Source organism: Dipodomys merriami, unplaced genomic scaffold (genome assembly GCF_024711535.1).
Source record: "Dipodomys merriami isolate MVZ:Mamm:240054 unplaced genomic scaffold, mDipMer1.0.p SCAF_19, whole genome shotgun sequence".
Lineage (NCBI taxonomy): Eukaryota > Metazoa > Chordata > Mammalia > Rodentia > Heteromyidae > Dipodomys > Dipodomys merriami.
In genome coordinates, this window is record NW_027203270.1 from 22,945,668 (window position 1) to 22,972,327 (window position 26,660).

At 43.9% G+C, this 26,660-nt stretch overlaps 1 protein-coding gene across 8 annotated transcripts; it reads right to left on the minus strand.

Annotated features, from left to right (window-relative positions):
- Nucleotides 1-25,199, minus strand: Strada (STE20 related adaptor alpha). Of its 8 annotated transcripts, none has more exons than XM_070027738.1 (13): nt 25,071-25,199; nt 20,505-20,584; nt 18,068-18,125; nt 14,832-14,860; nt 10,110-10,212; nt 9,109-9,230; nt 6,556-6,664; nt 5,993-6,116; nt 5,270-5,441; nt 4,650-4,754; nt 1,258-1,499; nt 942-984; nt 1-803 (listed from the first exon to the last, which is right to left on the minus strand). In XM_070027738.1, the coding sequence occupies exons 2-13, from the start codon at nt 20,538-20,540 to the stop codon at nt 651-653; spliced, it is 1,296 nt and encodes a 431-aa protein (XP_069883839.1). In that variant the 5' UTR covers nt 20,541-20,584; nt 25,071-25,199; the 3' UTR covers nt 1-650. The 8 variants fall into 8 exon arrangements, with proteins under 8 accessions (XP_069883839.1, XP_069883841.1, XP_069883842.1 ...); XM_070027740.1 differs by having other exon boundaries at nt 20,529-20,584; nt 25,071-25,180; XM_070027741.1 differs by having other exon boundaries at nt 20,529-20,584; nt 25,101-25,173.
- Between the last annotated feature and the right edge of the window lie 1,461 nt (nt 25,200-26,660).

Here is a 26,660-nt window from a genome sequence, read left to right on the forward strand (position 1 = left end):
TACATTTCCCACCAGAGTCTCTGAAAATTTTAATTTGTTAAAACAAGACTAATAGAGCACAGGTACTTAGGCCCTCAGGAAAGGCGTGACAACAGGGCCCTTGGAAGAGGCACCAAGGCAGCTGGCAGGAGGGTTAAGATGGATTCTGGGGAAAGGAGTAAGCTAAACAGATGAGCTACAGGAAGGGTTCAGGTGTCAAGTGTCCAAAAGATAAGAGGGCAAGGAAGATCTGCCCCAGCTTTTAACCTGGTGTTTAAGATGACAGCATTACCCTGCCCTTCAATAATCACTGAGACCTGAGGGTCAAGGAGGCAGGCTCCCTGTAACTTGCCTCTTTGCTGGCCTATAGAACTTGGGAGAAAGGAAAAGAACGGCAGCAGAACAAGCGGTGGGAAGAGGAGGCGAAGAAAGGAGGTGACGGTTCCCTTGGTCCACGAGTCAAACCCAGGGCTTGGACTTCAGCCTCGGGGTATGAGCAGCATCTCTTCCTTCTGAGGTCCACTGAGCTTGAAGCTTTCTGCCAGCGGTTTCTTCTGGAATGTCCCTCCAACCAGCCAGTACTCTGCTGTGACTGGCAGAATTCCTTTCTACCCAGTCTGCATCCAGCCCTCAGGAAGGGCCCGGGGGCCTAGAGCACAGTCTACAACTGCTCAGAATTCCCAGTCGTCCACCTCTAGCTCTTCCAGGCTGGTCACCAGGCCAAAGATTTCATTCTGATCCTGAGACTGGCTGCCTTCAAAATTGGTGATGGGGGTGACAGGACGAAGTAACTCAGGCAAAGCCTCGGAGGCACGCCGCTTGATCTGGGGAAGAGAAGCAGTTAGGAGCTATAGCCTGAGGCTCAGGTCCCAGGACACCATGGGGCAGGATGCACAGCCTGAGGCTTCCTCCAGTGCAACAGGAGGAACCCCACAGCTAGAACCACGGTTGCCTAACTATACCTGCTTGAAGAAGGAGTGGCTCAGGAGGGCACTGGCACTGGGCCTGGAAAGGAAGGGGAGAGACTCACATAATGCCTGTGCCTGGCTTTCCACACACTGCAGCTCATGCCGCACCCTCAGACACCCTCCCTCCAGACCTTCCCCCAGCTCACCAAAATTCCACAGCCAGAGCCACAAGACAAGAAGCTGATTTCTCTTGCTATGCCTCCGCCTCCCAGGTACTTAGCGGTACTCATCCTCTCAAATCCTGGCCCAACTCCAGACTCCTCACTTCTCCCCCCATACCGCCAAAGCCTGGCTGTAGGTCAGTAGATACCTCGAGTCAGGATTTCGCTGAAGGCACTGCTCCACAAAGTGGTGGAAGTGAGGGGAGAAGGTCCGGTGGTAGGGGTGGAAAGGTGAGTCACCATTGGAGGGCCGGGAGGTGCTGGATGCCAGGCTCTCCCCCAGGCCAGGGTTGGTCCCTGAGCGCGAGGGGCTCATGGTCAGCTCCTCAGCAGGGATGGTGCTGGTGTCCAACAAGCAGGGCACTGTGCCATTCAGTTTCTCCAAAAGCATCTGCAGGGGCAGAGCCAGGCCTGAGCTGGAGGAGTTTCCTCCCAGACACATTCTTCCTCCTCAACAAATACATCTTTCAGGAGCCAAGGTGGAAGGGAAATCAAAGTAACTTTTCCAAAGGGATGTTGGCTACTGGCTTGGGAGTTTGGGGGGAGGGAGAAGAGGGAGGTTAAGACGCACCCCTTCTCCATGGCTGGAAGGAAGGGCTGTTTCCTCTCCCCCTTTACTAGGCTTTGAACTCTACAGCCCTCCCCTTAGGGTGGAGGCAGCCGCCAAGTCACCATCTTTTAAGCCCAGTCCCAATTTGCCAGGCCCAGGTGCTACTTTGGGGTCTACAATGCACACCTACAGTGTCACATCCTGGTTTGTCAGTGTATCCAGCCACCCAGTCACAGTCTGTCCAGTAGCAAACCAGGACTGTTTCCAATGCTCTCAAACTCAGTGCATGGGAGACCAGCCCCGCTGCTCCTGGAATTGCTGTCCTTATGAACCTAAAGAGTTGTCTAAGCCAGAAATCTGGAAATCCCCCTAGGGCTTGCTAGTGTGTGTGACTATATTTAAACCGCGTAGCACTTAAAATTCAGTTCCTCAATCTCACTGGCTCTAATTTTGGGGGGTACTGGGTTTTGAACCTGGAGCTTTGCACTTGCTAGATAGGCACTCTGTTACTCAAACCACATCTCCAGTTCTTTTTGTTATAGATATTTTTGTTGTTGTTGTCGGTCATGGGGCCTGAACTCTGGGCCTGGGCGCTGTCCCTCAGCTCTTCAGCTCAAGGCTAGTGCTCTACCACTTGAGCCACAGCGCCACTTCTGGCTTTTTCTGTTTATGTGGTGCTGAGGAATTGAACCCAGGACCTCATGCATGTGAGGCAAGCACTCTACCACTAAGCCACCTTCCCAGCCCTGCTCTAGGTATTTTTGAATAAGATTTCACATTTTTCCTAGGCTCGCCTGGGCCACGATCCTTCTATTGATACTTCCTGCTAGCTGGAATGTCAGGTACATACCAACCAACTGCTAGTTGAGATGGAGTCTTGCAAACATTTTCCTGTGCTGCCTCAAACTATGATCCCCTTGATCTCCATCTCCTGAGGGACCCACCAGTACAGATTTCACTGGCCACGTTTTAAACACTCAATCACAGGTGGCCAGTGGCTGCCATGTTGGACGGCATGGTGGGAACATTTCATTTCCAGCACTGCAGACTTTTGACAAACAGTGCTACTTCTGGATCTGAATTTCTTGTTCACAATAAATAGCCTTTTAGCTCTCTCCTGAGCATTCTTCATTAGCTGAATTTCTTTTTTTAGATTTCCTGATACATTTCCTCATTTCTACATCCTCTTAACTATTCTACCAGATGCAATACATCTACTACAGTGACCCTGAAAAAAGCATACATCTGATTTGATGGCTCCTCCAGCAATTAGCCAAATGCTTGGGGACAGGAGCCAGATGCCCTCTGGTTATTTTTGAGGTAGGGTCTTGCTTTGTGCTCAGGTTAGCTTGGACCATGATCCTCCTATTTATGCTTCCCTGAATCATTGGGGATGACAGGTATAGTAATTGGCTGAGTTGCAGTCTTGTGAACTTCTTTTTAGCCTGGACTGGCCTCAAACTTTAATCCCCTGATCTCCATCTCCCAAGTAGTGAGGATTACAGGCTTGAACCACTATGCCAGGTAGATGCTATTCTTTCTTAGCCCTGGGTCTTAGAGTTAGCTTCTGTTTCTGCTTTTCACATTGTGAACTATTTGCCCTTAACAATAGGCCATGGGCTGGGAAGGTGGCTCAGTGGTAGAGCGCTTGCCTTGCATGCATGAGGTCCTGGGTTCCATTCCCCAGCACCAGATAAGCAAAAAGAAAAAAGCCGGAAGTGGTGCTGTGGTTCAAGTGGTAGAGCGCTAGCCTTGAGCTGAAGAGCTGAGGGACAGTGCCCAGGCCCAGAGTTCAGGCCCCACGACTGGACCCCCCCCAAAAAAAACAAACAACAATAGGCCAATTTTTGCCCTTCCCTAAAACCTTCCTGGGCCCTTCTTCTAGATGTCTCCTTTGCCCATTCCCTCGCTTCCCCCTTTACACAGGGCAAGCAGTCTGTGTCCAGGAGGGAGAGGCTTATTCAGAGCCTCTACCTGCCTTCTCCCAGTTCTAGACCAAATTCCTAACATCTGGAACCCCAGTGGAGGCATCATTTTGCCAGATGATTCCCAATTCCACTTCCTGAATGTAATGGGGCCTGAATATGCCTTTTGTCTGGATCTGTCCACCCAAGCAAAGACTGTGCTACTCCAGGACAGAGAGATGGCAGAGGGATGCCAAAGGGCAGGTGTGTGCAGGGACGGAAATAGAAGCTGAATTTGCATAACAGAAGCTCCAGCCCTGGGCTCTGGTGGCTATGTCTGCTCCTGGAGCAAGGTGTCTGTGGCTGGCTAATGTCTATAATCCTAGGTACTCAGGAAGCTGAGATCTAAGGATTGAGGTTCAAAGCCAGCCTGGGTAGGAAAGTCCTCAGGACTCTTACTTCTAATTAACCAGCAAAAAAGCCAGAAGTGGAGCTGTGGCTCCAGTGGCAGAGAGTCAGCCTTGAACAAAAAGTTAAGAGATAGCACTCAGGAGTTCAAACTTTGGTACCAGGGGAAAAAAAAAAAAAAAAGAATGGTTCCAAAGGTGCAGGCCAGTATACAACAGCACAAAACTCTGATCTGAAAACTGACTTTCTAGGTATTCTTAGCTAGGTGAGAAGGCAGGAAATATCTGATAAATGTATAAATATGCTTACCTGATTTGCAAGTTTTACAGTGGGCCTCCATCCACACTGTTGTTCCCACCACCCTGCCACCACTTCCTGCACTGATCTGTGGCCACAGCATTTATCACACAGAGAAGAATTACAAATATCCCTCCACTGGCCTGAAGGAGGGTCAGCTCTTGAAGAAAAAGCTGCCTTTGGGAGCCTTTAACTCCCATTTTCTATGTGGGGGAGCAGAAAATGTTTCTTTTTTCCATTTCTCCCTACCTTAAACCTTTATACTAAAATCCTTTGCTAAAACTTTTTGATCTTACAGCCAGTGTCTCTGAGTGTGGCAGTAACAGCAAATATTTGTGGAAGGCAAGCAGGCGCGAAGGAAAACACTGGGCTGCAGGCTTACCTGGGTGGCAGGCATGTCCTTGAAGGGGACGTGGCCATTGGCTAGTTCACAAGCTGTGATCCCCACACTGTAGATGTCAGACTTGGCATCGTAACCCTGAAGGTTCTAAGTCAGGAGAAAACAAGCTAAGGATGACTCCATTTGTAGCCTTGGTCTTTGTTTAGAAAAGAAGGGTGGAACAAAACAGAGGAGGAGAAGGATGCCTGTCCCATGGTCATGACTAGCTCGGACAAGTCCCCTTACCATTCTGCTGAAGATCAACGGCTATTTGACAAGGAACCAATGTTTAGAATCACTATTTAATAAATAGGAAGGTGTGTTTGGAGCTGGTGCTCTTGCTCAGCATGGGGATTTAGACAGCACCCAGTATTTCTATAACATTCACTACTCATAGCGGGGAAAAGAATCCTTGAAGGGACTTGAAATAGTGTCCAGCACTGTTTTAGAACCCAGCAGGTTAAAAACCACATCTATCCCTAGTGGGTGGGTAATGGCCACGCTGAGTGGGTGCCCAGGTACCCCTGCCCAACAGGAACCCCTCCTTGAATGATCCTCTCATCTACTCAAACGTAGAGAAGTACCAGTGGGAGGTGGGGGTGCCTAGGCCCTGGGGAACATACCTGCTGGAGCACTTCAGGGCTGAGCCATGGCAGAACCTTAATACTATACTTGGGGAAATCATGGACCACACGCTGCCGCTGCCCATGGCTGATCATGCTGAGGTTGCTGCGTAAGCCAGAAAGGTAGACCTTCCCATCCACGGAGATCAGAATGTGGCTGGCTTTGACACTCCTGTGGAGAGCCCAGAAGGGTTATCATAGGCGGCAAGAGCCCCTCACACTACATACCTTCAGATCCCAACCATCCAGGGTGTATAATACATGAACATATGCATTTTATTTACAGCAAATCATACAATACTCAGGACCAAATACTCAATAAAGAGGACGTTCATGGCTTCAGCACTGATAGGCTATGGCAAGATCAAAATCCAGATCTTACTCTTTTTTTTTTTTTTTTTGGTGGTACTGGGGTTTCAACTCAGGGCCTCTCATTGGGTTGGCTTGCCTGGCTGGTGTTCTTCTACTTGTGCCATGCCTCCAGCCCTCCTTTTTGCTGGTTATTTTGGAGATAGAATCTTACCAACTTTTCGGCCCAGACTTGCTTTGAACCGTGATCCTCCAGGTTTCAGCCTAATGAGTAGCGTAGTTAGGATTCTAAGTGTGAGCTACTGGAACCTGGGCAGATCTAGATTTTAAACTCTAGCTTCAATAATTCCAATCAACCTTCAACTATTAACTGGAGAGCTCACTAATAAAAGGTGAAGTCACTTAAGAATGTACCTGTGCACAAAGCCCATGTGGTGGATATAATCCAAGGCTTTTAGCACCCCCTGCAGGATGTAAGCAATGGCCAGTTCATTCATGCCATCCATGAAGTGTGTGCCGATGAGATCCTTTGCAGAACCTGAAGGAAAGGAAGCATAAAAGGAAGAAAAACCCACATAATGCCAGGCACTGGTGGCTCATTTCTGTAATACTAATCCTAGCTACTCAGGAGACTGAGATCTGAGGATCACATTTTGAAACTAGCTTGAGCAGCAAAATCTGTAAGACTCTTCTCTCCAATTAACTACTAAAAAGCTGGAGCTGTGGCTCAAGTGGTAGAGTGCCAGTCTTGAGTGAAAAAGCTCAGGGACAGTGGCCAGGCTCTGAGTGCAAGCTCCAGTAGTGGCTTGCACGCACACGTGCGCATGTGCGCGCGCGCGCGCGCGCACACACGCACACGCACACACACACACACACACACAACACCAAAAAGAAAGAAAAGGAAAAGAAAACAGTACACAAGCAATCTGCTAACGGGGCTGTGAGAAACCCTCTACCAGGAACATCTTCCTACTCACCATATGCCATGAATGACGTGACGACCCACAGCTCATTGTCTGCGATAAAGGTGGCTCGATATGGCACAATATTGGGATGGTTGAATAGTTTACAGACATGAAGCTCCCCCTGAAAGCAATGGTAAAGCTGAAGTCAGAATCAAGGGGCACTGAAGAATGACATTCACCATGAAGACATGAAGATGGGAACTCAATTCTTTCTGGATGTTCTTCTGAGTCCTGAGAGCAGTCTAAGGAGGTGCAGCCAACAAAGAAGAAACTAGGCTGTTTCCCTTTAGGGGAGCCAGCTTGCTTTGTGCACTTAGACCACTGGTGACCTTGCCATCCAATCTCAAAAGCCTCAAAGAACAATCCCTCTCCAGACACAAACTGCTGTTCAACACAGTGGAAGGTCCCTGCTGCCACCTCAGAGATGAGGAAAACAAACTGCTGACTAGCCCCAGGAAGCTATAGGGTTAGCTCAACTTCAAAGGCCAAGGTACAGGATGACTCTTTGAGGTAAGAAAATAATCCCAGGGCTGGGAAGGTGGCTCAGTGGTAGAGCGCTGGCCTTGCATGCAGGAGGCCCTGGGTTCGATTCCTCAGCACATAAGCAGAAAAAAAAAAGCTGGGAGTGGCGCTATGGTTCAAGTGGTAGAGTGCTAGCCTTGAGCTGAAGAGCTGAGGGACAGCACCCAGGCCCAGAGTTCAGGCCCCACGACCAGACCCCCCCTCAAAAGAAAAGAAAAGAAAAGAAAATAATCCCACTCTGGAGTCTAAGGCAGGAGCATCAAAAGTTCAAGGCCAACCTGGGTTACATAGTGACACTGTCTCAAAAACAAACCAAAAGGGGGTAATAACTTAGAAAGGGTAGCAGTGGATGAGGGAGAGTAACAGAAAGAGTGTCTCATCAGGCACATAGAATATACATATATGGACATGTCAAAATGACATCACTTTGTAAAACTAAGTGATGCTAAAGGATTAAAAACAAAACTATTTTTCTATGATATAAAAAATAATAGAAGAAAATATTGCTTAAAAACCCCAATAACTTGGGGCTGGGAAGATGTCTCAGTGGTAGAGCGCTTGCCTTGCATGCATGCGGCCCTGGGTTCGATTCCTCAGCACCACATAAGCAAAAAGAAAAAAGCCGGAAGTGGCGGTGTGGCTCAAGTGGTAGAGTGCTAGCCTTGAGCTGAAGAGCTGAGGGACAGCGCCCAGGCCCAGAGTTCAGGCCCCACGACCGGACCCTCCCCCAAAAAAACAAGAAAAAAAAAAAAAAAAGAAAAAACCTAACAACTACTAAATATTATTAGGCATTTTTCCAGCAGCCTCAAACTGAGAGATTGATTCCTTTCTCAGAAGCAGCCCTAGGAGGGGGGAAAAAAAAAAAAAAAAAATATATATATATATATATATATATATATATAAAGATAAAAGAACCCAAGAATTCCAGGATCCTGGGCTCTGGGATATAGCTAAAGCCAGAAGGCTGTACCTTCTGTCCATGCTTCAGATAATAAAATTCAGAAAATCATAGCATCTAACCTGATCCAGAACAAACTTGGATGTGCTTTTTTCCCCTCAAATAATTAAGCTGGGATTGGTCTTCTGCTTCATCTTCAGTCCCACCAAACTACTCTAAATTGGGCCTGGAGATGTAATTCAAGTAGTAGAGCACTTTCCTAGCAACAACGAAGTGCTGAGTTCAAATCCCAGTCCCAATGAAAAGCCAACAACAGTAGTTGGCTCAGAAATTGGTTTAGGAATTGGAGGCCGGGAAGGTGGCTCAGTGGTAGAGCGCTTGCCTTGCATGCCTGAGGCCCTGGGTTCGATTCCTCAACACCAGATAAGCAAAAAGAAAAAAGCCGGAAGTGGCGCTGTTGGCTCAAGTGGTAGAGTGCTAGCCTTGAGCTGAAGAGCTGAGGGACAGCGCCCAGGCCCAGAGTTCAGGCCCCAGAACCGGACCCGCAAAAAAAAATTGGTTTAAGAATTAAAATAAAATAATCCACACTAGTCCAAACAGATGAATTGGAACTACAGCACCATTAGATAAGCATCCATTCAGAAAAACACTGTAGATGAAGAAGGGACAGGGACCACAAGCAACTGTACCCAATACACACAGAGCTGGGTTCTAGTCCAAGTAGCATCAGCCACAGGGAGTCTGGCCTCTGGTAGAGTCCTAGACCTTCAAGCTCTTTCAGTTTAACAAAAGACCAGCTTTCTGCTCACTGAACAGAAATCAACCTCAGACAAACAGGATACTAAAAGCCAGTGGCAGAGCAGGTGGCCCAACATCTCAAACAAGGCTGCCTGGGTCTCACTTCTGCCTCTGCTGCTACATGTGACCAAGTGAATACTAAGTGAATAAATGCTGTGCTGTACAGCATTACGGCTCACTCCTCAGTGTGAAATGCCTAAGGGCTTCCTATTGAAAGCTTCCATGATAGATGTCTAAACCATTTTTGTTTCCTGCCAGGAATGTTCACAAGACTAAAGTAAGAGATGCTTTGCGATTACTATGAAACCACAGCTCACCCTCTAAGTGTTACAGTCATGTTTTATTACCTGCAAAAACGTCACCATTTCATTGGAACAAGCCTCTAGGTTAATCCTTCGTACTGTCACATACTCTCCCGTTGGTTTGTACCTTGCTAAATTCACTGTCATCAGGTCCTCGAATCCTTTGCCTAAAAGAAAAGAACAACAGCTACAAAGGTGTGTGTGTGTGTGTGTGTGTGTGTGTGTGTGTGTGTGTGTGTGTGTGTGTGTGTGTGTGTGTGTGTGTGTGTGTGTGTGTGTGTGTGTGTGTGTGTGTGTGTGTGTGTGTGTGTGTGTGTGTGTGTGTGTGTCGGTTGTGGGGCTTGAACTCTGGGCCTGGGCACTGTCCCTGCACTCATCAGCTCAAAGCAAGTGCTCTACTACTTAAGCCACAGTGCCACTTCCAGTTTTCTGGTGGTTTATTGGAGATAAGAATCTCATGGACTTTCGTGCCCAGGATGGCTTTGAACCACGATCCTCAGATCTCAGCTTTCTGAGTAGCTAGGATTACAGGTGTGAGCCACTGGTACCTGGCTAGCTACAAAGGTTTTTATTGTCTCCCTTCCCTTCCCCTTCCTCCCCCCTTTGTCCCCCCCATCCTCCAAGATGGGGATTCAACTCCGAATCTGATGCTTTTGCTGGTTGGCTGCATCTCTCCACAAACCATGTCTCCTTTAAAGGAAAAGGGACTTGACTGCAACCAAAAATTATAGTTACATTTTTACTACTCTTCCTTTTGACACATCCTTACTTTTTTCAATAGGTTTCTTCTCAGCCAACTATTCTAACTGACTATGCCCAGGGAACCATATGTGCCAGCCCCAAAAGGAAAATCAGAAAAAAAAAAATTCTCCCAGCTAGGTGCCAGTGGCTTTATGTCTGTAATCCTAGCTACTGAGGATTACAGTTCAAAGCCAGCCCAAAGAAGACCCAGAGAGCCAGTTTTGTCACCGTGGATCCTACTAACTAGCTGAGAAAGCTACCGCAGTCCCCTGGAACAGAAAAGCAAAGGGGTTCCTGAACATTACCTATAATGGTGAGAAGTTCATAACAATCTCCCTCTGGCAGAAAGCTACTCATGATCTCTTGTTTGGAGAAGGATGCTATCGACTCTGAGCTCGCCTCATTGGTCTAAGGAAAAAGAAAAATAGGTTAACCAAGAAACCTTGGGGTGAGATAGGAGTGCGGTGGAGGTGGTAATTTAGACCCATGAAGAGAATGTCATCGGGACAAATCTGTACATCCTTGCTTTGTAGCAAAGAAACAAGACCTGCTCTCTTCATGGAGAAATAAAACACCACAGGTTCAATGTGGGAACCAGTACTCACATCAGAGCGAGGAAGTATTGATGATACCTACAAATTGTGGGGGAATGACAAGGGCCTATTCTAGACTACTGCCAATCTGCTTGTCCTTTCTAACAATAGACTTGACAGTTAAAACCTATGAAATTTTTTTTCCCTGGACCATGGGGCTTAAACTCAGTGCCTGGGGTGCTGTCCTTGGGCTCTTTTTGCTCAAGGCTAGTACTCTGCCACTTTGAACTACAACTTCCAGTTTCCTGGTGGTTAATTGGAGATAAGAGTCTCACAGGCCAGGTGCTGGTGGCTCATGTCTGTAATTCTAGCTACTCAGAAGGCTGAGATCTGAGGATCACCGTTCAAAGCCAGTCCCAGCAGGAAAGTCTGTGAGACTCTTATCTCCACTAAACCACCAGAAAACCAGAAGTGGTGCTGTGGCTCAAAGTGGTAGACTGCTAGCCTTGAGCAAAAAAGCTCAAGGACATAGCCCAGGCCCTGAGTTCAAGTCCATGACCTACAAATACTACTACTACTACTACTACTTCTACTACTACTACTACTACCACTACCAACAACAACTTGTATAAAAAGGGGCTGGAGAAGATGGATACTGGTGGCTCACGTCTGTAAGCCTCGCTACTCAGGAGGCTGAGATCTTGGGATTGTAGTACACAGCCAGCAGGGGCAGGAAAGTCTGTAAGACTCTCATCTCCAATTAACCACAGAAAATCAGAAGTAGTGTTAAAGCTCAAAGTGCTAGAGTGCTAACCTTGAGCAAAACAGCTCAGGGACACCACCTGTGCCTTGAGTTTAAGCCCCATGGCTGACCAAAAGAAGGGCTGGAGCCTGGCGCTGGTGGCTCACGCCTGTAATCCTAGCTACTCAGGAGGCTGAGATCTGAGGATCGCGGTTCAAAGCCAGCCCGGGCAGGAGAGACCGTGAGACTCCTATCTCCAATAAACCACCAGAAAAACCGGAAGTGGCACTGTAGCTCAAGTGGTAGAGCGCTCGCCTTGAGCTGAAGAGCTGAGGGACAGCGCCCAGGCCCAGAGTTCAAGCCCCACGACCGACAAAAAAAAAAAAAAGAAGGGCTGGAGGCATGGCTAAGCAGTAGAATACTTGCCTACCAAGTGGGAAGCCCTGATTTCAAATCCCAGTACTATCAGAGAGAGAAAGAGAAAGAGACAGAAGGGGGAGCAACAGAAAGGGGGCGAGGAAAAGAAAAAATATTTAGAAAATAAAATTCTTTTGATAATTGGGAAAATGGACTCCTAGACAATGTGGAACAGGATGGACTATGGACTAGTTCAGTGCTTGCTATGGCTATTTTAGAGGTCAGAGGGACAACTTTTACTTAGGAAGGAAAACAAATGGGCCAGGAAACAAAGGCATCATTGTGAAAGGAAGAGGTCTGATTTGACACTGACACAGAAGCAGAAGATTAGTTTATTATTTTGTTTCAGATTTTTTTGTTTCTGTTTCAATACCCAGGATTTAACTCAAGGCCTCAAGCTTGCTTTGGTTTTATTGATCAAGGCTAAAGCTCTGCCACCTGAGTCACACCTCCACTTCCAGCTTGCTTTTTGCTGGTTAATTGGAGATAAAGAGTATCGTGGAGCAACTGGGAATGTGGCTAAGTGGAAGAGTGTTTTCCTAGTATGTATGAAGCCCTGGGTTTGATTCCTCAGTATCATATAAACAGAAAAAGCTGGACGTGGCTCAAGTGGTAGATTGCTAGCCTAGAACAAAGGAAGCTCAGGGACAGTGCCCAGGCCCAGAGTTCAAGTCCCAGGACTGGCAAAAAAAAAAAAAAAAAAAGTCTCTGGCTGGGAAGGTGGCTAAGTGTTAGAGCGCTTGCCTTGCATGCATGAGGCCCTGGGTTCAATTCCTCAGCTCCACATAAGCTGATAAAGCCGGAAGTGGCACTGTGGCTCAAGTGGTAGAGAGCTAGCCTTGAGCTGAAGAGCTGAGGGACAGCGCCCAGACTCAGAGTTCAGGCCCACGACTGGGTGGTGGGGGAGAGGGGGGTGGATGTGGGGGGAAAGTGGGGATGGGGGTGGAAAAAGTCTTGTGGACTTTCTTGCCTGGGCTGGCTTCCAACCACAATCCTCAGATCTCAGCCTTCTGAGTAGCTGGGATTATAGGTGTGAGCCACCAAGCCTATTTCAGATCTTTGAAAGTCCAAATTCAGATGGAAAGAATGTAATGTTTTGCCCATTTCTCTTTCTTTTTTTTTTTTTTTTTTCTTGTCAGTTATGAGGCTTAACTCAGGGCCTGGGCACTGTGCCTGGGCTCTTTGCTCAAAGCTAGTGGTATTCCACTTTGAGCCACAGCACCACTTCCATTTTTCTGGTGGTTATCTAGAGATAAGAGTCTCATGGACTTCCCAGCCCAGGCTGACTTTGAACTGCCATCCTCAGATCTCAGCCTCCTGAGTAGCTAGGATTACAGGCATGAGCCACTAGTGCCAGGCTTAGCCTATTTTCTTTAAACACAGCATGACATAATGTTATTACTGGGGCTGGGAAGGTGGCTCAATGGTAGAGCGCTTGCCTTGCATGCCTGAGGCCCTGGGTTCGATTCCTCAGCACCACATAAGCAAAAAGAAAAAAGCTGGAAGTGGCGCTGTGGCTCAAGTGGTAGAGAGCTAGCCTTGAGCTGAAGAGCTGAGGGACAGCCCACAGGCCCAGAGTTCAGGCCCCACAACCGGACCCCCCCCATAATGTTATTACTATCATGTATAATGTCAAATTTCTCAGGCAAAGAAACTAATTCTATTAAAGTCTTTTGTTAGTTTCCCATGCCATGAAAAGCCACTTTATTCATTCTGAAGCATTTGAAAAAATACACAAGCTATTAACATCCAGAAATGATAAAAAAAAAACAATAACTTTGTAAAAAGAATTTAAAACAAAATACAATGAAGCATATGAAGACAATATATACGAAATGCTACTGGATAAACACAACTAACTTTCTACAGGTTTCACACAGGATAGTTTCTGGTACAACATCAATAAGTGTGATTATATGAAAATTGTATACAGTTGGCATTTTACTCTGGAAAAAAAACCAAAACATCTACACAATCCTATAGGGAAAGTATTTGGTCTCTTTAAATGGAAAACATTTGATGTGATAAAGAGATGCTCCTGACCAGCAGAGGTTATAAGCAGTCAAGTCTTTATTCAAAGAAAAATTCCTCATCAGCATCATCATCCTTTGCTTGCCCAGGGCTGCCTGTGAAAAGCATGGCTGAGCAAGGGCTACTTACTTTAGATCTTCTTATTCCCTCTCTATAAGACACTGATTCATGTTTTCCAAAATAGCTTGGCACACTGGGTGTATCTGGTGCTATTTACTTAGGTAAAATAAACTGGAAGAAGAGGAAACAGAAAGTTTTAGAGCCTCTGACAATGGAAAATGTCAATCTTCTGTTTTTGTGCTTTCCTGGAGGCGTGTAAGGGGTATTTGAAACAAGATCCAGCTATGTAGCCCAGGCTGGCCTTGAGTTTATAATCACTTTGCCTCAGTCTCTCAAGTGCTGTTTCATTTTATTTATTTGCTGTTTTGAGACAATGTATTATAGCCCAGGCTGGCCTTGAATTTGTTATGATCCTTGCTCTACCTCCTGCATGCTGGGATTACAGGTATATATCACCACACCCAGCTTTGTTTTCTACTTTTTTTTTTTTTTTTTTGACTGGAGACTGAACTCAGTGTCTCAAGCTTGCCAAGTGCACACTTTGCCACTTGAGCCACACCTTTAGCATCTGTTTTTAAATTTTCATTTTGTTTTTAAAGTAGCTTGAGGTCCTGCCTTATGACATATACAGAGATACATATTATCTCTGTGGACTGAAATTTATTTATTTTTGTCAGTCCTGGACTTGAACTCAGGGCCTGGGCACTGTCCCTGAGCTTCTTTTGCTTAAGGCTAGCACTCTACCACTTGAACCACAGCACCACTTCCAGCTTTTTCTGTTTATGTGGTACTGAGGAATTGAACCTAGGGCTTCATGCTAGGCAAGCATTCTACCACTAAGCCACATTCTCAGCTTGAAATTTATTATTAATAGACTAAAGAGAGATATATTGGAAATCCCAGATACTAAAAGGTAATCACATTTCAGAATGGTGAAACTTATTTTGTGGTGAGAAAGTACAATGGGTAATTAGAAGAGCTGGGAAGAGAAAGAGACCTTAATCTCCAGAAGAGGGTTAACAAGTACCAGAAACTTTTTTTTTTTTTTTTTGGCTTTTAAAACTACCCATCAGTCTTTCCAGGGTGAAACCTGAACTCCCATAAGTAACAGAATTATACTACAAATAAAGCTCAGTGGCAGAGAAGCATAAACATAAAATGATATGCCAACAAAAAATACAAACTTCCACAAGAAGTGATCTCCATGCAACAACCATAGTGCTAGAGCCTACATAGTCACTTACTTTTCTCCGAGTGTCACCCGGAGGCTGCTCTGAAGTAGAGAGATTGATTGTTGGCATTTTGTTGTTTAACAGAAGACACACCCACATTCAGAACAGTAATTATTACACTTCAGACTACAGGTATTAATAGAAACCACTTGAGTTGTTACAGCAGTAAGTGCCTACAGTGCTACACAGAAACACAGACACACACAGAGACCTACAGTGAAAACACTGCAGCTAGATGGGGTTTTAAACAGGAAGCCCAGGCTTCTGTTCTACAGGGCTTCTTTACAGGGTATGATGTAACTGCTGCAGATCTGCTCATACATTTACTTGACATTTGCACAACACACAATGAGGTTTTGAATAGGCCAGTTTCAGTCTTATACTTTGTGAACAAAAATTCATCTTCCATCCCTCCCCTTCTACTCCTGATTCTGTGTTGGGAATCAAATACTTACTAGGCAAGCACTACTATTGAGCTATATCCCAAACTCCTAAAATTCATTTTAAAGTCACAAATAAGGTGAGCGATTTCCCAGGAAGTGTTTTGCCTTGAAGGCAAAAAAAATATATTTATATATTTATATACAAGGGATCATTGCCAAATTTGTTTTTTCAAAGTCAGATACTTCCTATTCTGAATGCAAATGAACAAGGGGTTTTTATTTTTTTATTTTTTATTTATTTTTATTTTTTGTCGGCCTGGGTGCTGTCCCTCAGCTCTTCAGCTCAAGGATAGCCCTCTATGACTGAGCCATAACACCACTTCTGGTTTTCTGGAGGTTTACCGGAGATAAGAGTCTCACAGCCTGGACTGGCTTTAAACTGAGATCCTCAGAGCTCAGCCTCCTGAGTAGCTAGGATTACAGGCATGAGCCACCAGCGAACAAGGGGTTTTTAGTATTCAGCTACTCACAGTGAAGATGAATATATCACACAACAACTGAAACAAATTTCTGTCCATGAATCACACAAATCTCTTATATGCTTTTGATTTTCCTCATTTTGTAAAGGTGGTAAGAACCATATATTGGAAGCTAGGGAGATGGTTCAAGAGTAGAAGCCTTGCCTAGCATGACTTGAATTTCATTCCTAGCACAGCAAAAGCAAAAAACAAGAATTGTACTACCTGCTTGAAAAAAAAAAACAACAAGAATTGTAAACTATAAAGACTCGGAGCAATTATACACTTCTGAGAAATGCCTATACGAAATCAAAGGTGTAAGTCTACCACTAAGGAAAATTCTTTCTTATAGGCTATATTACAGTACTCAGCTATATTGCTAAAGAAGATCAACTGCAGAGTAAATCAGCCTTAATTTATCAAAATAGGAGTTTCCCCCCTTTTAGACATTAGCATTTTGGTAAACGACAGCAGAAGTGGTTGCTTAAGACAGTCTAAGGTTAAGAAGTCAGGTGAACAGATTAAAGGAAATCTAACTCAATATTCCTGAATAGAAACTAAAATTCCAGTTTGTATAAAATTTGGTAATACAGACTTCATCAAATTTTAACAATACATAGTCACTTTTTTAACCCTCCTACTATAAGACAGTAGGACCTATCAAAAGATAGCCAAGATCATAGGATCTTGATTGTAGAGTCAAGATACTAAATACAAAATCCTTCATTCAATTCATATATACTGAAATATTTGCAATGAGCTAACTGTAAGTTGTCCTTGCACCATTAGTGCCAATGCTTACTTTCAAGCTATCTTAATCTATGAAAAATGGGGAAACTAAGAAGCTGAACAGCTTTTTTGTTGTTCATCTTTATGTAAAGCTAATGTTTAACCATTCTAACTGAGATAAAAATAACTCATTTTTCCCCTAATTTTCCATCTGTCTAAAATGTCTTCACAAAGTTCATAAATGCTACTACTCCACATTTCTCAGAGATGCATTAGGGAAAATAAATCAGTAGATATCACAAGTTTGATACTTCAATTATTTAGCCTGTTTGGGGACACTATGGATCAGTCAACCAATCCTAATAGTATCACAATATTCAGACTCAAAGAACAGAATATATATTGAGGGGCCTTGAATTCAAGGCTTTCCATTCTTGCTTAATTATTCTGTTTAAGGTTGGTGTTCTACCACTTGAGCCACAACTCCATTTCTGGTTTTTTTACTGGATGATTGGCACTAAGAGTCTTTTGGATTTGTCTTTGGATTCAAGGCTGGCCTTAAACCTCAATTCCCAGATCTCAGCCCCTGACTATTATAATTTTGTTTCCATTTCTTGGCATTCATTTCAATAAGTATTAGGTATTATGCCTTTTTGTTCCTCTCCTAATATAATTTTTATAGAAAGGATTTTCTTTGTTCTGAATCAAGTGTAGAAGGCCTTCCTAGCAAGCACAAAGCTCTGAGTTCAAATTTAAAAGAAAAAAAATCATTATTCCATAAAAGCCTTACTGAAAACTATCAAAAAGGAAAAGTCTAAGCCTTTTGTTGTTGCTGTTGTCATTGGTCGTGGGGTTTGAACTCAGTGCCTGGGCACTGTCCTTGAGCTTTTTCGTTCAAGGCTAGGGCTCTACTACTTTGAGCCACAGTGCCACTTCCAGTTTTCTGGCAGTTCATTGTAGGTGAGAGTCTCTTGGACTTTCATGCCTGGGCTAGTTTCAAACCTCAATCCTTATATCTCAGCATCCTGAGTAGATAGGATTACAGGCATGGGCCACCAGTTCCTGTAGTCCTTGCAAACCCAGTTGCAATCTACTTTACTTATGAAGTAGACATTTAGATTTAACAAGAAGTTAGTATGTTTTTTCTTGATAAGATTTTTTTCCCCTTAGCTCTCTTAAGTTTCAAATTTTTGCCATGGAAAAATGAGTTAACAAGATAGATCAACAAAAATAGAACTTTTATAATAATATTGCTACCTTTATCTTTGGCCTATTGAGATTTTTTAAAGCAATCTTCAAAGGCAGACATTTTTTTCAATACTTAGCTTTCCCCCTTTAACAATATGCATTTCAACTGGACAAATACTTAGAAGAAGTGAATGTGCCTGTAAGTAAGCAATGCACTGGCTTTCTAAAAATCAAGACAGGCCAAAGACACCTGCTAAATTAGTCCATTAATTGTTGGGAAACAAATGGATTTAAAAAGAATTCAACTCTAACAGGAAGAAGAGCAATTTTCACTTGATCTTTAAATTGCTAATTTTTATAAATTGATGTAGTCAACAGAGGGAGAGTGATATTTATCCTGAATGATGGCTGAGTGCCATATTGTACTTACCTCCAAATAGTTCCAAATCTCTTAAGCCCTCAACAATGAACTTTTCCGAGACCCACCGCTAAAGAGGAAAACCCCAAAGAGAATTAGTATGTCTTCCAAGCCATAATGAATTAGCTATAAACCTTTAGGCAGACAAGACAAAACTATGACTACAGAAAAACAGAATCATGCAGTTCAGTTACAATATATTCCTAAGGAAAAGTTTTGCAAAGAATCTGCTACTGCCTTGGATCATTAATGCCAATGTGAAAAATATTATAGGAATTTTAAAAAATAGGAATTAAACAGCAGTTTTTCATAAGCTTCCATTAGTCTGTAAAAACACAGAAGTGGAATATTCTTTTATCCATAAAGAATTTCTAAAAACATCACTGTTTACATTTTCTACCAAGTTCACAACGACCAAAATTAGTAGGTCAACCCTCTGGTTCTCTTTACCAGCCTATTTCAAATGAGTATTAGATTTCTATTATACTTATCAGTGGTTTGGTTTCACCTGAATCAGGCTAGGTTAAAACAAGAAAGTAGCTCATATTTAAAAGCAATGGAATCAGGATTGTATTTCACTTAAGGACTAGTGTTAAAGTTTGGCATAGAGGCATTCTTTCCGCTGAGCAGAGTATAGGCTAAGAAGAGATTCACTTTCTCATCTTAATTAACACCTGTTTACTCTTTACAATATAAATTGTTCTTATATATATAAGAAAAAGGAAGATTAAGGAACATTCTAAAAAATGTTGGCTATGGATTCTCAATCGGAATTATTGAATCATTGTGCTTTCTATAATAATTTGTTGTTGTTGTTGGTTGTGGGGCTTGAAAACTCTGGGCCTGGGTGCTGTCCCTGAGCTCTTCAGCTCAAGGCTAGTGCTCTACCACCTGAGCCACAGCGCCACTTCCAGTTTTCTGGTGGTTAATTAGAAATACGAGTCTCATGGACTTTCCTGCCTGGCTTTAAACCGTGATCCTCAGATCTCAGCCTCCTGAGTAGCTAGGATTATAGGCATGAGCCACCAGTGCCTGGCTAATTTTTTCTTTGTTTTTAACTTATAATTTATTAAATAGTTATATTAAGTAATTGTACAAAGGGGTACAGTTTTATAAGTCAGGTTATGAGTACAATGCTTCCTGGTCAATGTCACCCCGTCTTTCATTTTCATTTTTTGTTTTTTGGCCGGTTGTGGGGCTTGAACTCAGGGCCTGGGTGCTGTCCCTGAGCTCTTTTGCTCAAGGCTAGGGTTCTACCACTTAACTTTTTAAAATATATAAATTAAAAAATAAGTTAAAAATATAAAAGTTTAATATGCACTATACCCATAAAATAGAATTCCTGCTGTAATACTTGAAGAAATGGGTGGTAAATACTTGTTTCATAGTCCTTTTTTTTGTCAGTCATGGGCTTGAACTCAGGGCCTGGGCTCTGTCACTTAAGGCTAGTGCTCTACAACTTTGAGTAACAATACCACTTCTGTTTTTTGGGTGGTTAATTGGTGCTAGGAGTCTCACAGGGACTTTTCTGCCTGGTTGGCTTTGAAGTACGATCCTTAGATCTCAGCCTCCAGAGTGGCTAGGATTACAGGTGTGAGCCACCAGTGGCCGGTCATAGTACTTATATGCTGTTAAAAATTTTAAATAAGGCTGGGTGTATAGCTCAAGTGGTAGAATACCAGCCAAGCAGGCCCTGAGTTCAAACCTTAGAACCAGCAAAATAAATAAATTAAAAAATACTAATAATTACTACTGTGTTTATGAACTAATACTTAATAACAAAATATATACTATTTTGTGAAACCAGGAGAGCTAACATACTAAGTCCAATATTTGTTTTTAATTTTTTTTTTTGCCAGTTCTTGGGCTTGAACTCAGGACCTTGGCATAATTCTTGAGCTCCTTTTGCTCAAGGCTAGCATTCTACCACTTCCGGCTTTTTCTGCTTATGTGGTATGGAGGAATCAAACCCAGGGCTTCATGCCTGCTAAGCAAGCACTCTACCACTAAGCTACATTCCCAGCCCTCAGGTTTAATTTTTGAAACTGTTCAATTAATACTAATGATTACATTTGATTTGCATTGCAATTTGGTACAGATTTTAAAAATATAACCCCATCAAAAATAGGAAATAGAGAGCTCATTGGCAGCTATGAATCTACACTGAATAGGGTCAACTCATTTAATGTATGCCTAACATTCATTTATAAAGTCAGTCCTCATTTCTTTCTGTCAGACTAACTTGTGGGATATTCTGGATCTCAAGTCAGTCTCTGCCTGCAAGCTCTTTTTCCTCAGGAGTAGAGGCCACAATACCTGCCTTACTTCCTACATACCTTACTTCTACATGATTTTGAGTATCACATTAAAAAAATACCTACAACATCTACACAAACATTTTACTTTTTAGAAAAGAAAATAGTAAAGCCAGGAGAATGAAAACACTCACCCTAATTCGCTCTGGTTTACTTACAAGAAAAGACATGAGTTCCTAATGTGTAGACCTACTTCAATGTGAAAAACTTAAACCTAAAAGTAAAATAGAAACAGGTTAAGTTAGTCAAATCTCCTTTTATAGAAATAGCTCTTGATTGAAAAATAATTATGGATCCACCATTCAAAGCACCACACTAGACCTATAAGAGCAGATTCTAAATATTTGTTTGGAGAAACTTCTTTTGTTATTCTTGGTCCTGGGGCTTGAACTCAGGGCCTGGGTGCTGTCTCTGAGCTCTTTCTGCTCAAGGCTAGCACTGTACCACTTTGAGCCACAGCTCTACTTCCAGTTTTCTAATTGTTAATTGGAGATGAGTTTCACAGACTTTCCTGCCCTGGCTGGCTTTGAACTGTAATCTTCAGATCTCAATCTCCTGAGTAACTAGGATTATAAGCATGATTCACCAGTACTCAGGTTTTCAGTGAGATTTATATATACATTGGCTAAGACCAAATATATATGCTGAAATTCTGAAATTTCTATGGTTTTCAGTGAGATTTATATATACATTGGCTAAGACCAAAAATATATGCTGAAATTCTGAAATTTCTATATGAACAGTTTGGAGCTGGGCTTGGTGTCAAGCACCTATAATCCCTGCTGAGGTAGGAGAATTGCAAGTTCAAGGCCAGCCTGGGCTACCTAGCAAGATTCTATCAAAAAAAACAAAAAGCAGAGGGTGAGGCAGAAAAAAAGGAAAGAAGAAAAGTTTGTTATTTCTTCTACTTTTTCTCCTAGTCTTCCTCATACTCCTTTTTTTCTTGGGTCAGTATTGCTGTCCCTCAGCTCTTCAGCTCAAGGCTGAACCACTTGAACCACAGCGCTACTTCCAGTTTTCTGGTGGTTAAATAGAGATAAGACTTTCTTACACAGGCTGGCTTTGAACCTGGATCCTCAGATCTCAGCCTCCTCAGTAGCTAGGATTACAGGTGTGAGCTACTGGTACCTGGCTTCTTTTGTTTTTTGAGTCAGGATCTTGCTATGTAACCCAGACTGGTTTCAAACCTTCTTTATTTTATTTTATTTTTTGTCAGTCATAGGGCTTAAACTCAGGGTCTGAGTGCTGTCCCTGAGCTCTTTTTGCTTAAGGCTAGGGCTTTACCACTTTGAGCCACAGCTCAACTTCTGGTTTTTGAGTACTTAACTACAGATAAAAGTCTCCCAAGGACTTTTCTGCCTGGGCTGGCTTCAAACCTCAATCCTCAGATCTCAGCCTCCAGAGTAGCTAGGATTATTGGAGTAAGCAACCAGCTCCCAGCTCAAACCTTCAGTACTCTGGCCTCAGCCTTCCAAGCATCATGCCTGGTTTTATGGCTGTCTTTAAATTAATTTTAAAATTTCTCCTGATCCAGTGCCTGACTGAGTTCTTCCCAGAAGCTATTCATTTCTTCTAGCTATTTATTGTTTCTAAAAACAAACAAACAAACAAAAAAACCCAAAAAACTTGCTAGCCATGCATTGGTGGCTCACACCTATAATTCTGGCTACTCAGGAAGCTGAGATCTCAGGATCCCGATTTGAAGCCAGTTCAGGCAGGAAAGCCTGTGAGACTCTTATCTTCAATTAACTACCAAAAAAGCCAGAAGTAGAGCAGTGGCTCAAGTGGTAGAGCCCTATTCTTGAGCAAAAAAGTTTACGGACAGTGCCCAGGTCCTGAGTTCAAGCCCCAAAACTAACACACGCGCACGCGTGCGCGCACACACACACACACACACACACACAAATTACTTTTGAATAATGTATATATGGTTACGACTTATTAATCTTAGACATTTATCTACCATGATAAATGAAGACTAAACGCTCCCACATCACTTCCCTACCCTTCCCCACATTGTTCTGCTATGTCTGGTTAAATCAATAACTCATTTTTACATTACTGTGACTATGCAAATATGGTTCATAGCTGAGGCAAGTAGAAAAGGACAATGCCCCCCTCTCAAATCAAATGTAACCCAGGTGGCTTCCCACATGCTATAACTACCGTTGCCCTCAGCCCACTGCCTTTCTTGCATACTTTATTTTCCCCCTAGAGTTAATAATTGCTTCACTTGCTTCTTGCTGAGGTTCCAAGGTACTGTTAATATGAAATAATAACCATGCTTTAAAGAAAATGGTTTATTCTGAGCCAAATATGAATGACCACGGCCCAGAAGCCTGGACTCAAATTTCCCTGATCAACATGAAAATTCTGCAGTGAAAGTGGTTTCCTGAACTTGATAGCTAAAGAAAAGAAGAAAGTTATAAATCAATAATGCAACAAGCCTGCATCACTGGCTCACACCTGTAATCCTAGCTACTAAGGAGACTGAGATCTAAGAATCGTGGTTCAATGCCAGACCATTCAGGAAACTCTGTGCAACTGTTATCTGCAATTAACCACCAGAAAACTGGAAGTGGAACTGTGGCTCAAGTGGTAAAGTGTTTGCCTTGACCTGAAGAGCTCAGGGGCAGTGCCCAGGCCAAGTTCAAGCCACACAACTGGAAAAAAAAAAAAGCAATAAATATATTGGCTGGGGGATAAGTAAGGCTACAATAAAATGGAGAAATATTTTGTATATGTCATATATAATATCCTTAGCTTTAGCACTGGTAGAGGCTAGTGGTAAACTAAGCTTAATAGTATGTTCCAAGAGATTTACCAAATAGAGTGTTAGGAAAAGCTAACAAAAAGTTAAAAGTAAATGGATGGCCAGGTAGATGACAGGCAGATAGGAGGATCTGTTTGAAGCCAATCAGGCAAAAAGGATGTTAGTGAAACACTGTCTCAAAATAACAAGGGGAGCTGGAGGCATAGGTCAAGTGGTAAAGTTACACCTCCCACCCCCAACAAGTGTGAGGACTTAGATTCAAGCCCCAAGATTGAAAAAAATCAATTTAATTTTATCTTTGTTAAGTAAACAGGAAAAAAAAATATAGTTATCTCAAAAGATAGAGAAAAGCACCTGACAAAATCCAATCCCAGTACCAGGCATATTTCTCTGTAATCCCAACACTTGGAGACTGAGGCAAAAGATCATAAATTCAACGTCAGCCTGGGCTAAATAATCTTCCTGTTTCAACTGCCTCTCCACTCTACCCCACCCCCCCAAAAAAAACAGACTGGCAATGTGACTTAGTGGCAGAGTGCTTGCCTAGCATGCATGAAGCCCTGGGTTTGATTCTTCAATACCACATCAACAGAAAAAGCCAGAAGTGGTGCTGTGGCTCAAGTGGTAGAAAGTTAAGCCTTGAGCAAAAGCAGCTCAGGGACAGTGTCTAGGTTGTTAGTGCAAGCCCCAGGACTGGCAGAGAAAAACACCCTTCTCAGACAACTAGAAATAAAAAGGAATTTCTATTTAGGAAGCATAAAGGTAATGGGGCACAGGTAGTTCACGCCTGTAATCCTAGCTACTCAGGAAGCTGAGATCTGAGGATCGCGGTTCAAAGCCAGCCTGGGCAGTAAAGTTTCTGGGATTCTCCAAATAAAACTACCAAAATAGCTGGGAGTGGAGCTCAGGTAGTAGAGTGCTATCCTTGATGAAAATGAAATTCGGAAAGAACACCCAGGCCACAAGTCCAACCAGGACCAGCACTCATGTGCGCACACACACACACACACACACACACACACACACACACACACACACACACACACACACACACACACACACACACACACACACACACACACACACACACACGCTAAGGTTTAACATTTTTTTTTTGTCGGTCATGGGACTTTAACTCTGGGCCTGGACGCTGTCCCTCAGCTCTTCAGCTCAAGGCTAGCACTCTGCCACAGCGCCACTTGCAGCTTTTTCTGTTATATGGTGCTGAGGAATCGAACCCAGGGCCTCATGCATGCAACGCAAGCACTCTACCACTGAGCCACCTTCCCAGCCCCAGGCTTAACTAATAGTGAAAAGAATGAATGAATTTCTGTAAGAACTGGAGCACAGCAGGTAGGTCTGTCTCCTCTCCCTTCAAAGCACTAACCCACCAACCAACAAAAAACTAACCCCAAATCAAACCTAACCAAGCCAAAACTACTACTCCTGTTATCTCCTCGAGAAATTCAGACATATGTTCACAGAGACATGTACATGAATGTTCAGGTTTGGGGCAATTGAGGGGGTCACCCGCTCTTGGGTTCTTGGGGGGGGGTGCCCCTCTGCCTGTTCAGCAGCGCCCATGAGGGTGAAGGGCAGTGGGCGAGAGGGATGAGATGGACACTAGGGTCTGCTGCTACTTTGCTGGAGCAGGACAAGATGACACCTTGGCCCCCAGGCTCCCCATCTGGAAGCCCCAATGGGACGTGGGAAAGAGAACTCCGGTATCTCCCGGCCAGGCCCAAGCCTGTCCTCGGCGGCTGCAACCTCTCATCGTGGGAAACCAGGACGCGAGTTAAAGCGGGCCCGACTAGGGCAAAGATGAGCCTGGATGGCCTCGAAGGCCCGCCCCTGAGGAGATGGAAACGGCGACGGGGCGGGAGGGACAGATCCGCGCAGCGCAGCAGGCGGCCCCGACACCCGGTACCTGGTGCTGGAGTTAGCGAGCAGTACCGACCCAGTCTTGGCTCCGCCTCCTCAATTTTGTGGCCGCGCCGCCGCCAGGCCGGTTGCTGGGAGGGACGTACGCAGCGTGACATGCGCAGTGATGGGACCCTGCACGCTCCGCCCCACCCACCAGCGGACCCCGCCCTCCTGTCCGGTCCTAAGGATAAGACGTCATCTTGGCTCGCGCAGGCGCAGAATCTCAGCAGGCCTCAAGTCTAATACCTGGCGCCTTGAACTTCGGACGCTGCTGCGGGGAGAGTCGAGTCGTTTTCTGCTACTGTTGCCGGTCTCAGCTTTGCGTCTACCTTTGAGCATTCCTTTTTTTTAATTTTAATTTTAATTTTTTGTCAACATACTGTACAGAGGGTTTACAATTACATGGGCAAGATAATGAGTACATTTTTTAAAATTTAATTTTATTTGTGAACATACTGTACAGAGGAGTTACAATTACATGGGCAGGATAATGCGTACATTTCTTATCAAGCATTGCAGCCTCCTCCTTTGTTTACCCTTCACATCCCTTCCCAGCCTTCCCCCTCCCCCCCATCCCAATCCTATTCCTTCCCCCCCCTCCCCGCAATGAGTACATTTCTTATCAAGCATTGCAGCCTCCTCCTGGGCATTCCTTCTTTTGGTGGGTGCTGGTTCCCTGTCACTGCTGCGGCCTACAGGGTTCAAAAGTTCCCGGAGCCGCCACCCCTCTGAAGAAAGGGAATTAAGAGTAAATTTCAATAAAGGGTCGAGGGCTGAGCCTAAAGCTCAAGTGATGCAGGCTGGTCTAGCAAGCCTAAGGCCTTGGGTCCAACCCCAGGTAGCCAGGGTACCGCAAAAACAAAACCACAAAACACCTCACTCAATCGTTAAGGGTCGAAGAGACTGACGCATACCAACTCAACAGACATGGCAATATTTAGGATCTTTTTCTCTATAGCCTAGGCTGGCCTCAAATTTGTGATCCTCCATCCTCCTGCCTACCCTTATTGTGATGACAAGTCTGCATCACTACACCATGTTGCAGTAGTTTTTTTGGTGACTTACTCAGCTTGCATGAAAGTTCCAAAAGTGGATTTATCAAGTTAAAAAAAAACAAACGTTTTCTCCAGCTCTGACTTGGACACAGATTTCTACTGCCCTAGCTTCCAAGATGAGGAAGGAGTTCAGCTACATCCAAATAGGGAATGATCAAATGAGGCTGCTGAAACTATTTGGATTTTGCTATAAATTGGTCAGTACTTGACCAACCTCATTCTATTTTATTCACAACACTGATCTTCCCTACTGCTTTAACATTCTAAAATACTGCCTCAAATTTTCTCATTCTCAAAACAAGATGCTTCAGCAGCAAAAGAGTAAATTCACAAAGCAAGGTTGATTACAGCAGAAACTACAAATATCCTAGCAGTTCTTTGAAATTGAGAGAAGGCTGTGCTTGAAATTGCCTAACTTCTTACATGCATTACAAAGCGGCATTTAAATATGGAAGTACTTTGAATCTGTCCAGTATGTAGTAGGGCAGTAGCTAAAGCATTTTATGTGTGTGCGCCAGGCCTGGGGCAGGAACTCAGGG